Below are 13,535 nucleotides of genomic sequence, written 5' to 3'. Positions count from 1 at the left end.
AGCAAACTCTCCAGAAGTTCAGTGAGGATCTCTGAATGATCCAATGTTGACCTAAATGACTAATGATGATAAATACAATCCACCTGTGTGTAATCAAGTCTCCGTATAAATGCCCCTGCACTGTGATAGTCTCAGAGGTCCGTTAAAAGCGCAGAGAGCATCATGAAGAACAAGGAACACACCAGGCAGGTCCGAGATACTGTTGTGAAGAAGTTTAAAGCCGGATTTGGATACAAAAAGATTTCCCAAGCTTTAAACATCCCAAGGAGCACTGTGCAAGTGATAATATTGAAATGGAAGGAGTATCAGACCACTGCAAATCTACCAAGACCTGGCCGTCCCTCTAAACTTTCAGCTCATACAAGGAGAAGACTGATCAGAGATGCAGCCAAGAGGCCCATGATCACTCTGGATGAACTGCAGAGATCTACAGCTGAGGTGGGAGACTCTGTCCATAGGACAACAATCAGTCGTATATTGCACAAATCTGGCCTTTATGGAAGAGTGGCAAGAAGAAAGCCATTTCTTAAAGATATCCATAAAAAGTGTCATTTAAAGTTTGCCACAAGCCACCTGGGAGACACACCAAACATGTGGAAGAAGGTGCTCTGGTCAGATGAAACCAAAATTGAACTTTTTGGCAACAATGCAAAACGTTATTTTTGGTGTAAAAGCAACACAGCTCATCACCCTGAACACACATTATCCCCACTGTCAAACATGGTGGTGGCAGCATCATGGTTTGGGCCTGCTTTTCTTCAGCAGGGACAGGGAAGATGGTTAAAATTGATGGGAAGATGGATGGAGCCAAATACAGGACCATTCTGGAAGAAAACCTGATGGAGTCTGCAAAAGACCTGAGACTGGGATGGAGATTTGTCTTCCAACAAGACAATGATCCAAAACATAAAGCAAAATCTACAATGGAATGGTTCAAAAATAAACATATCCAGGTGTTAGAATGGCCAAGTCAAAGTCCAGACCTGAATCCAATCGAGAATCTGTGGAAAGAACTGAAAACTGCTGTTCACAAATGCTCTCCATCCAACCTCACTGAGCTCGAGCTGTTTTGCAAGGAGGAATGGGAAAAAAATTCAGTCTCTCGATGTGCAAAACTGATAGAGACATACCCCAAGCGACTTACAGCTGTAATCGCAGCAAAAGGTGGCGCTACAAAGTATTAACTTAAGGGGGCTGAATAATTTTGCACGCTCAATTTTTCAGTTTTTGATTTGTTAAAAAAGTTTGAAATATCCAATAAATGACGTTCCACTTCATGATTGTGTCCCACTTGTTGTTGATTCTTCACAAAAAAATACAGTTTTATATCTTTATGTTCGAAGCCTGAAATGTGGCAAAAGGTCGCAAAGTTCAAGGGGGCCGAATACTTTTGCAAGGCACTGTATATATATATATATATATATATATATATATATATATATATATATATACATACATACATACATACATACATACATACATACATACATACATACATACATACATACATACATACATACATACATACATACACACACATTTTTGTAATAATGACAATTGCAACAATACTGAACGAGCAATGAACACTTATTTTAACTTAATATAATACATATGGGCTTTTGGATGGGTGTTCTTAAGGTGATTCCACAGGTTGGTGGTATGTTTTGATTTAGCCTTTGCTGACCCCATGCTTACGTCTTTATCACAAATAAGACACCTTGCTTTCCCTGGTGCCAATTCCATGTAATAGTCCCACACTGGTGCTCTGCTTTTCTCTGCCACCTGTAAAACACACACACAGCTCTGAAGTGACAATGATACTGAAGAGTCTGCTTAGGAGACAAATACTCTCAACTGTTTGAATCAAAAATAGAGTTTAAGTTACCTGTGATGAATGTTGAAAACAAAAACTGTAATTTCTATATGCAGGAAATCCTATTTTAATAATGGACATGGTAAGAATTGACTACCAAAGTGCAAGTCATAATTCCCATGACACCAAGCAAAATCTGAAAAGCGGTTCCTTCATTCATTTATTCCATAGGATATTTTTAGATTCACTTAAAATAAGGTCAGTGTTTCGTGTAGGTTTACACCACCTTGCCAATTTTATAACTGTGTAGATATCCATAGGACAAGGTAACTCTAATCAATATAAGCGAAGATCATTTTTTTTGTCGTGGATTTATGAAAATATTTTGACAAACGTTACCTTATCCTAGTGAGATTTACACGGGTATCAAAACACCGAGGCGGTTTAAGTCTGCACTAAACACTGACCTTATTTGAAGTAGATCAAGACATTCTCTATGGAAGACATGAACGGTAAAATAACGAAGGAACCCCTTTCAAGTTCAGCCACAAGTTATTACAGGAATTATCACGCGTTGACTATTTCTCTCTAAACCATATACCTTTACCTATTACGAGCCTGCTGCTGCCTACCACCCCTCAGTCAGACTGCTCTATCAAATCATAGACTTAACTATAATAAACACATAGAAATACGAGCATTAGGTCAAATCCAGAAACTATCACCTCAAAAAACAAAACGTTTATTCCATTCCGTATTTTATCTAACGGGTGGCATCCATGAGTCTAAATATTCCTGTTACATTGCACAACCTTCAGTGTTATGTCATAATTACGTAAAATTCTGGTAAATTAGATCGCAAAGAGCCAGGCGGCCCAAACTGTTGCATATACCCTGACTCTGCGTGCAATGAACGCAAGAGAAGTGACACAATTTCACCTGGTTAATATTGCCTGCTAACCTGGATTTCTTTTAGCTAAATATGCAGGTTTAAAAATATATACTTCTGTGTATTGATTTTAAGAAAGGCATTGATGTTTTTGGTTAAGTACACATTGGAGCAACGACAGTCGTTGATTGATTATTTTTTATAAGATAAGTTTAATGCTGCTAGCAACTTACCTTGGCTTACTGCATTCGCATAACAGGCAGGCTCCTCGTGAGGCAGGTGGTTAGAGCGTTGGACTAGTTAACTGTAAGGTTGCAAGATTGGAAGATTGGATTCCCCCGAGCTGACAAGGTAAAAATCTGTCGTTCTGCCTCATTCCTAGGCCGTCATTGAAAATAAGAATGTGTTCTTAACTGACTTGCCTAGTTAAATAAAGATTAAATAAAGGTGTAAAAATGTACAATTAATTTTTTTTTTTAAATCAGCAAAATCAGCGCCCAAAAATAACGATTTCCGATTGTTATGAAAACTTGAACTCGGACCTAATTAATCGGCCATTCAGATTAATCAGTCGACCTCAAATACTAATGGTATGACTGGTATAGCAAATCCGAAACATTTGTTACCAAGTTGGCAATGTACTAGCTAGCTAATGAGGGTAATCTCTCATCACTTTAAATGGTCTTGAATCATGCTTTTGATTTTAGTGTGTATCACATTTGCCCAGTAATCAGTGTTTGTCTCTCTTCTTCATTTGAAGACATAGCATGTCAATGTGAGTGGTTGGATGGTTTCAAAGGCTGTTATTAGAATACAACAGACATCCTTTCTGCCCTTAAAAAGACTATTCGACAATTCACTTTCTGCCTAGAAAATGAAAGCCACTGACCACTTAAGTTGCCACTCACATTCAAACAAAGTGAGGTAACAAAAAACAGTCACCTGCCATCTATGACTGACAAGTGTTGCTCCAAGGTAAATGGTTAGAGCGTGAGAGCCTTGCCCACGAGAAGTCTCCCTGCAGACTATAACCTAATAAAGACACGTCGTACAGGAAGATGTTCCACTGCACTGTAGGAGAGATCAACTTCTCTTTTCCACTGTCACTAGTCCTGCCTCTTTCTTTTTTTAACCCTTCTTTTTCTCCTTCTCTCCATTCACCACCTGCCTCTCAGGACTCCTTTCAAGGCTCTTCGCCTCACCTCTCCACTCCCTCTTTCCCTGAAGGAGACTTCACACAAGCTATTTAATGATAACCGACACCATGCCCTGTTGCCCCTAGACAACAGGGTGACTAGGGGGTGAGAGTGGTGGCACTGACCAGTGCTCAGGACAGGACCTACAATGGGACATAGGCCTCAGGGTCAGCGGTTATGGTAGTGGTAGTTAGTCCTTTGACCTATGATTTTAAGCCCCTTAGTGTCTAGTGCCATCCCCCCACATCTAGATGTGAGATCTGGAAGTTGTAGTAGCTACTCCCTGTACTGACAGTCCACAATAAGAGTGCAGCATACGCACTGTTAGAAGTTACCCTAGCTCTGTTCCTTCCTTAAAGTCCTACTTAGATCGTGACACTTTTTTTTCCTCACATAGAAGCACAAAGGAGGGACTTAGCTCCTGCAGTTGTTTTGTGAAGCTAATGTAGATGTATTAGCTGAGCTGCTTCCTGCTGCCAGTAGTTAGCCAGGCTCACAGAGAAACCATTAGAGTTGCCTTAAGGGTAAAGATTGACTGGGACAGAGGAATAGGCAGCTGATGTAGGTCATGGAAATGTAATGATATATCAGGCAACGTGTGTAGTCTAATATGAGTCGAGAGCAGCGAACAGGATATGATAAAGCTATTATTCAGAATTTTGTCTTACATTAAATTTTAATCTCCATCTTGTTGTATCGAGTCCCTCAGTCCTAGTTTTTAGATGAAGCTGCAAACCAATAATGGAAACTCTTCCTAATCCGTAGACTAGAGAATGAAGCATCCGAAAATGAAGCTGCTATTGTACAATACCTCAGTCAATAGATAACTCCTCTCTCAGTTCTGTATGTCTAAATGAGTACTGTAAGTACAAAGAATGAATTTGAACTGCTGAACCGCAATACAACAGAGAATACACTTATCCAATGTGCACTTAACAGTAGTCAACCTTAGGCAAAGCATAGCCCCAAGGCCTGTATTCTATGTAGCACTGATTTCCACCTAGACTTGCAAAATTCCATTTTTTTATTTTTTTTTATTACATTTTCAATTTAAGGATTCCCTCTCAGCTTATTCCCTCATGATTCCAGAAATCCTTTAACCACGATTCCCCCCCCAAAATGTTTTACATTTCGATCCCAACTTCAACTATATTCCTGACTCGTATGTAATGTGGCCTTGTAGACACGGTGTCGGGGAAGCTGCAGAACGACAACATCTACACCATCGCCAAGAGGAACGTGGAGGGCCAGGATATGCTCTACCAGTCCCTCAAGCTCACCAACGGCATCTGGATCCTGGCTGAGCTCCGCATCCAACCCGGCAACCCCAACTACACAGTAAGACACCCACCGAACCTCAACCCTCCTAATTCAGAACTCTCACATATTGTAGAACGTTTTTGTCGGTAAAGGTCTGAAGTGCCAAGCAGAAGGCAAGGTAGCACACTCATATTTCCTGGCAAGGAGGGTTGGCTTTCATACATCAAATAAAACCATACTCATTGGTGGATGATATACCATTTGTTGACTGTATTAATATTTCCACCCTTCCCTCACTGGAGTATGAGGGATAAACACATTTTTGTGTTTTTTCCCTCCAGCTGAACATACCCCAAAGGCCCTAGACAGCAGCTTCTCTACACTCTCTTCTAATAAAGTGCATGTTACATCCAGGAGGTAGTACAGTGGTACCTAGAGATGGTTTATGTAAGTAATGAAAGTTATCGATCTTCTTTGTTTAACACACACCCAGCCATATCCTGTTCCCTCATCATGTGTTTGAAGGAGCCTGTTCATCATCAAGGGCTCATTGGGAATGACCTGTCACCTGGCAGAGTAATGGCAGGCCATGAACAAGGTCAAAAGCCCCATGTAGCACTGCTAATAGCTCCTTAAGGCAGGCTTGGTCAGGTGCATCAAGTCAGTTTGTCTAGTGAGTCCAGACTCAGACAGGTCCTTAATTGATTCCTTTCTTAGCCATTCAAGGACAAACATGCATACATCCTGATGAATGTATTCAGGTGAGGTCTAAAACATTTTATATTGAGATTTTTTTTACTTTCTTGAGAAATGTCTTGACTCCAGTTTCCTATTATTTCTTTCAAGTGCTTTCTTTTCCCTAAGTTATAGTCCTGTACTTTTTCTTTGGTTATGTCACCTCAGCGGAGTCTCTGACAACTCGTCACCGCCTTGATCTCTTCTCTCTTTAACAGGTCTCTATGGCTCATAGTGTAAAGTTAGAGGTTGTTGTCAGGGAAGATCTATGAGCTCAGTGATCAAGCTGAAGGCTCTTTAGAAAACAAACAGTGTAGCAGCACACTCATATTTCCTGGCAATAAGGAGGGCTGACATTCATACATCCAATAAAACCATACTCATTGGTGGATGATATTCCATTTGTTGACTGTATTAATTGTAAATTAACACAGCGATAGCCTTGTGTCCTCACCAGATCAACTGTCTATCAGTATTTTCTTATTGTTATTCTTCAAGTAAACCACCTGTGAAAAGCTTGATAGCAGGGAGTGTCACAACACCTAAAATGTGATTATTTGTGTTATGCATTAGCAACAATTCTCGTGTTCATGTGAAGCTCCAGGCAAAAAAATGTCAGCATCAGTAAGCCATGGAGGATTCCCAGCTCTCTGACTATCTCTATGGCAGTGCTTACCCACTGGTACTCTCCACAGTGGAACTTTAGTGCTGCTGTCCCCAACTGCTGTGTTCTGCCTGCCACAATCTCTCTGACTGCCTGGCTGGGTGACTACATTAATCTCCAGATTAGCGCCTCCTCACCCTGATTGTTTTACAGGCAGCTATTCAGGCACTGTCTGCTCCCTGGCTTGATTACCTGTGATGGGCGTCTCCTCAAGGAAAAGCCTGTTTGGCCTGGCTGGCCATGCTGTCAGGCTACAGCTAATTGATTCATAATGGGAATTCAACCCAGGGTCCCCTCAGAGCAGTCGTGCTGCTGCAGCCCGTGGGATAGGGTAACAGTGGGATAGGGTAGATTAGTTAGACTCTAGAAAGAGAAAGTTCCTGGGGAAACTTCATTTGCAAGCAAATAAATCTTGCTTGTGACCAACTGGTTTGAAAGCCGGCTCTGCTATGGGTTAAAAGACTATTAACCAGTCAAAGCAGTTGAAAACAAACACTTATCCTATGACGTCAGGGCAGTGGAAGACTGATAATAGAAAGTGAGCTATTGTGATGGCCATGGCTAAGTTTTTTCCCCATACATAGATAATATACTGTGGTTAATTCATTGACAGTTAATATCAACCTTTCTGTGTCTCTGAGGACAAGTGTAGGGCTTTGTGCTCCAGTCTATACACACCATCATATACATAGATATTTATATTCCGGACTCTGGCATTGCTTTATTTCTTAATTCCTTTATTTTTATTTTTGGGGACTTGTGTGTATTGTTAGTTACTACTACACTGTTGGTGCTAGAAATATAAGCATTTTGCTGCACCTGCAATAACATCTGCAAAATATGTGTACGCAACCAATAACATTTGATTTTATTTAGTACATAAAGTACAACATTATTGTTGCTAAGCCACTGAAAGAATGTACCTAGCAAAGGCTTAGCACAGAGGCCGAACATGTTTTCAAAATGGTCAAGGGCTGCTTTTGTGGGGCCAATTTATTGACAGACTCCTCTCAGACAAATACCTTTGGGACAGCATCAAAAGGCCTGTCATGGAACAGTGAGAACATATGGACCAGGCCATAATAACAGGAGAATGTCTGACTACGTACTAGTATTTATTCATGTTTGTTGTCACCATGTTGTAGTGGTTGTAAAGAGGAAGTATGGATAAAAAGTGAGACTTCAAAAAAAATTTTTTTTTTTTAAAAATACATCTGTGGAATCCAATAATCAGGAAACGTGAGTAGGGGTGGTAAGATTTTTCAATTAGTCTCAGACTTAATTAGGCCACTGTCAATAGAAACTGATTCATGCAGATGTTAAATCTGGTCGAAGGAAAATGCATTAACTGATTTAATATACTTTGTAGACATACTCAATAACACTATTATATTATTATATATTATTGTATTATATCATTTTGTTTACACGAAGTGTCCCGAATGAAAAGAGTTGCAAAACAATTAAACTGGTGTGCAGTGGGTAAGGTGAAGTGTTCAGAGTTATTGAGCTGATAGGTAACCTACAGTGTAGTTGTACATCAATCTATATATTTGCATGTCCTCTCTTCCAGCTGTCCTTGAAGTGCCGGGCTCCTGAGGTTACCCAGTATGTCTACCAGGTGTACTACTCAGTCCTGAAGAACTGAACTCTCTCTCCATCCACTCACTCACCACCCTCCACTCCACACCTCTCTCCAAGAACAAACAGCAGCTGTTAGCGTTCTAGTCATGCATTATTCCTCTCCACCATCCTTACCGCCATGGGAGAATGTGACATCCCCAGTCCATCCTTAACTAAATGTCTTAATGTCGTAAAATGTGGTTGATGGTGAAGCTCTCCAAAAAATAAACCTTTCATATTCACTAAGCCATCGCCCCACCTCTTTGTACTGTATTTCCAATATTGAAAAGTGTAATATCATATATGTTTTTGTGTCTATTCTTTTTAATGCTTTATATTCTTCCGTGGTACTTTTCCTACTTGCCCAACCATAGTCGATTGAGTGCCATCTACCAGGCCTTGCTGGAGCCGAAAATGCCAGTTGAACCAATTGCTTAGTCTCCATGATGCATCAAGTACCATTTTGAGCCAATATGGCAGTGGTGAGAGCAGAGCCAGGGAACATGAAATAGATTTTAATGCATTAGTGGATTTCATTCTGTTCTCGTTTTAGTAACCACTATGATAAACCACTATTTATGGTAGCTATTATTATGTTTGCTCCCGTCTGCCATTCCTTTTTTACTGGTGCTTGCAGGCAGCTGATCAGTTCATGCTTCTCATCCCTTTTCTGATTGCTCGACCTGCCACAACAATCAAACACCGCTATAGCCATTCCTAGATTGTCATTCCTAGATTTCCAATAATCCATGTCCTTTTGCTGGTTTTGTGCTGCAGTATTAATGAATATGCCAATAGTGAGTGTGGAATGAGTTGTCCATTCTGTATTGCTGTTCTCATGTTACATTGATTGCAATGAGATAGTATGTATTATTCTTTAATTTTATGATTGTTATTGATATTCCATTTGCAGCTGTTCATCTAAACAGAACTCAAACCCTGGGTCAAACCCAAAGCCAGGGTCAATATCATTTGATATTTTGCTTAGTAGGGAACAACCCCATACTGTCATCAATGACATGCCTAGTGTATGTGTTTGTATTATTGTGCTGTTAAAACCACCTCCCTGGCATTACTTTATCCTGAACATGGAGGATATGTAGTGCTTGCAGCCCACCTAAAAGACCAGGGTCACCCCTCTATGATTATACTGTGCAGTGACCTGGTATAGTTTGTATACATGAAGTTCTGTACAACTAATGAAAGAGTATTATATTACTACCAGAATAAGTGTGCTTGAAATCCATAACAGAAAAACAGTGGCACTATATTCCAGTTATGTACCAAGTCCTCATATGTGGAAGTTTAATTTAAATTTTACCTGTATTTAACTAGGCAAGTCAATTAAGAACAAATTCTTGTTTTCAATGACGGCCTAGGAACAGTGGGTTAACTGCCTGTTCAGGGGCAGAACGACAGATTTGTACCTTGTCAGCTAGGGGACATGAACGAACTTGCAACCTTTCGGTTACTAGCCCAACGCTCTAACCACTAGGCTACCCTGCCGCCCCAGTGATCTAAATAAGTTTTATTTATAAATGTATACAAAGCTGATGTGATTTTAATATGCCATATCTCTATGAACATTGTTGTTATACCTCTGCTAGTTGAGCTCAAACATTTTAATAATTTTATTTAAGCCAATGTAAAAAGCAGTCTCAAGGGTACCAATTGTGTTTGTGACTTTAGCTTCTTAATTGTATTGTTACCATACATGCTGATGTGCCTGTGAACCTGCAATAGAAGCAGTGTCCAATGCTCCCAAGAAATCTTAGCGGTCGGTTTCCCTCACTCTCAAAACGACACTTAGTTACATGGGAAGGTCTGATCTTTGGCCACAGTTTGATTGTATGTGTCCCCAGCAAGATGTTGGGTAACACTTTTTTTTGGATAGTCTGTAGAGCATCTAGATGGACTATCTACTAACCCTAGCTATGACCCTAAACTTAACCCTTACCCTAACACTTATTCTAAACCAAACCGTAACCTGGTAGTATGACCAGATGTTATTATAAAGGCGTATTTGGTTCTGGCTTTCCCACCCAGAACTATGTTTGAGAAAAATATTTAATGTACTTACTCATAAGCACAGCAACCAGGAATAGGCCAACAGAACAGCTGTAGTAAGAAATAATGTGACAACTGAAATGACCATATGTTTTAGCCTTCTCAAGCTAGCCTGTTGATCCTGCATCTGTCCTCATCCCCAATTTGTCACTGTATCCGCTCTTATTTCAATAAAATGTCTGTTATAAAACTTATGCAGTGCCTGATGTTTCACTGTCATTGGTTCACAATCCATAATCAGTCCAAAGGTAATATGGCCAGCATGAGGCACAGCCAAATGCAGGGCCGGCATTATGGGCGGGCCTTAGGGGGCATGGCCGCCCTACCGTACCTCCTTGCCTGTTCAAATAAAGTATTGATAATTTATTTGACCAAGACGTTCGCGAACAAAAAAGCTTTTTAATCTCTGATAAAGTATCTGAGAGAGTGAAACAGTGCCCCTCTATCTCCATACTTGTAGTCCATGTATCTGATGCTGTCTGGGGAAAAAAAGTATAGCACGTCATACTTTTTCTACCCAGACAGAAAGTGCATTCGGGAAAGTATTCAGACCCCTTCACTTTTTCCACATTTTGTTACATTACATCCTTATTCTCAAATGGATTCAATTTTTCCCCTCATAAATCTACCCAAAAAGCAAAAAAAAGAAATATGACATTTACATCAGTATCCAGACCCTTTACTCAGTACTTTGTTGAAGCACCTTTGGCAGCGATTACACCCTTGAGTCTTCTTGGGTATGACGCTACAAGTTTGGCAGACCTGTATTTGGGGAGTTTCTCCCATTCTCTGCAGATCCTCTCAAGCTCTGTCAGGTTGGATGGGGAGTGTCACTGCACAGCTATTTTTAGGTCTCTCCAGAGATGTTCGATCGGGTTCAAGTCCGGGCTCTGGCTGGGCCACTCAAAGATATTCAGAGACTTGTCCCAAAGCCTAGAGTCGTTAGAGTCGTTGTCCCGTTGGAAGGCGAACCTTTGCCCCAATCTGAGGTCCTGAGCGCTCTGGAGCAGGTTTTCATCAAGGATCTCTCTGTACTTTGCCCTGTTCATCTTTCCCTCGATCCTGACTAGTCTCCCAATCCCTGCCACTGAAAAACATCCCCAGAGCATGATGCTGCCGCCAACATGCTTCATCGTAGGAATGGTGCCGGGTTTCCTCCAGACGTGACGCTTGGCATTCAGGCCAAAGAGTTCAATCTTGGTTTCATCAGACTAGAGAATCTTGTTTATCGTGGTCTGAGAGTCCTTAGGTGCCTATTGGCAAACTCCAAGCTGGCTGTCATGTGCCTTTTACTGGGGAGTGGCTTCCGTCTGGCCACTCTACCATAAATGCCTGATTGGTGGAGTGCTGCAGAGATGGTTGTCCTTCTGGAAGGTTCTCCTATCTCCACAGAGGATCTCTGGAGCTCTGTCAGAGTGACCATCAGTTTCTTGGTCCCCTCCCTGACCAAGTCCCTTGTCCCCCGATAGCTCAGTTTGGCCTGGCGGCCAGCTCTAGGAAGAGTCTTGGTGGGTCTAAAATTCTTCCATTTAAGAATGATGGAGGCCACTGTGTTCTTGGGGACCTTCAATCCTGCATGAATGTTTTGGTACCCTTCCCCAGATCTGTGCCTCGACACAATCCTGTCTCGGAGCTCTACGGGCAATTCCTTCAACCTCATGGCTTGGTTTTTGCTCTGACATGCACTATCAACTGTGGGACCTTATATAGACAGGTGTGTGCCTTTCTAAATCATGCCCAATCAATTTAATTTATCACAGGTGGACTTCAATCAAGTTGTAGAAACATCTCAAGGATGATCAATGGAAACAGGATGCTCAATTTCAAGTATCATAGCAAAGGGTTTCAATACTTGTATAAAAAAAACAGAAATACCTTATTTACACATTTGCAAAAATGTCTAAACCTGGTTTTGCTTTGTCATTATTGTGTGTAGATTGATGAAGAAATTGTTTTATTGAATCAATTTTAGAATAAGGCTAACGTAATAAAATGTGGAAAAAAGAAAGGGGTCTGAATACTTTCTGAATGCACTGTAGGCTATCTCTGAGTTCCATATGCTAATTTATTTAGCCTCCAATGGATCACGGTGTCCATATGGCAGAGGCTGGTGCTCTTGCATTAATTGAATTTTAACTTTCAGATTTTTATCATTTTAAATTAAGATTTTTATGATTAACCACATAACAATAATTTTGAGAAACGAAAATGTTATTATTGAAATTAAACTGTTCCATGAAAATGTGCATATAAAAATAATCATAAAGGGAACACAGATAGGTAGAAATGGTAGGATAAACTGTCAATTTCCCCAAACTCACAAACTGCTTATGGTCTTTATTATAACACCAATTAACAAAAAAAAACGGGCCCACATATAGAAATCAAATGCCCCTCCAACTGATACGTTCTTGCGCCGACCCTGGCCAAAGGCCAACCACAGCAGTACATAATCTCTGTGCGTTTTGTCAAAAGAATACATAGTGGCTCGCTTAGAATCAAACCTTATTTCACTTGGGATGCTACTGATGTTTCAGGTGCTCTTTTTTCCTTTGGTGGGTAGGCAGTTTAACACTGACAATGTCAGTCTGAATCAGCATTTCTTTTTTTTTTTGTAATAGTTGAATGTCTGGGAGAAAAACAAGCACAATGGAGGTTACACAGTCTAATGACCAGCATTATCAGTTTTGGAAAAAAGTTTCACACTGATGTGGGGATGGGGAAGAAATCTAGTTTGCAATTAGCAGAGCTATATATAGGCCTATAAAATATGTCTCTGGTAATTAGTTTCTCTAATTCTCTTAAAAATATACAATAGAACGTAGTCACATTCCCATGCAGTGTCAATGTGCATATTGTTGTAAACTCATTGAAAAAGTCTGAAGCAAAAACATCCGTCATTTCAAGGCCAAACTGTATCACAGAATAAGATCCGACAATGGTATATGTTTGCAATGTGTGAGGTTGGTGAGTTCACATTAACTGCCTGGCTAAATCACATGAAATTGCACCTGCGTGCATAGTAAATGATTGTGAGAGGTGACGTGGACTAGACAGGTATGTGGCACGAGGTTACTTAGCAACAGGGGCAAAATATACTGTTGCTAAGAAACAGCCTCCTTACTGCCCATCGGGTGCAGTGTACACATGTTGCTCAAGCATTCGAGTTCATGCTTTAGATGAAATCGCATGCGCGCACAAAAACCTGTTAATTTCAGATGGAAGATCATGCATGTACTTCTGATGTAAGAGCCCCAGGCATTGTGTAGAAACCACATGGATCTGATT

General features: G+C 40.6%; 1 protein-coding gene across 1 annotated transcript in view; it reads left to right on the top strand.

The window, feature by feature from the left end:
* Positions 1-10,441, top strand: part of ap2b1 (adaptor related protein complex 2 subunit beta 1) — an 85,698-nt gene extending 75,257 nt beyond the window's left edge. Inside the window, exons 21-22 of the mRNA XM_042308979.1 lie at positions 5,082-5,236; positions 8,131-10,441. Of these exons, the coding sequence (XP_042164913.1) occupies positions 5,082-5,236; positions 8,131-8,205 (230 nt within the window). The 3' untranslated portion in view covers positions 8,206-10,441. The remainder of the gene's footprint in view (positions 1-5,081; positions 5,237-8,130) is intronic.
* The last annotated feature ends 3,094 nt before the right edge of the window (positions 10,442-13,535 follow it).

This window comes from Oncorhynchus tshawytscha, linkage group LG30 (assembly GCF_018296145.1).
Source record: "Oncorhynchus tshawytscha isolate Ot180627B linkage group LG30, Otsh_v2.0, whole genome shotgun sequence".
NCBI classification, from domain to species: Eukaryota; Metazoa; Chordata; class Actinopteri; order Salmoniformes; family Salmonidae; genus Oncorhynchus; species Oncorhynchus tshawytscha.
Note: the sequence above shows the minus strand (reverse complement) of the source record. Positions and strands in the feature narration are given on the sequence as shown.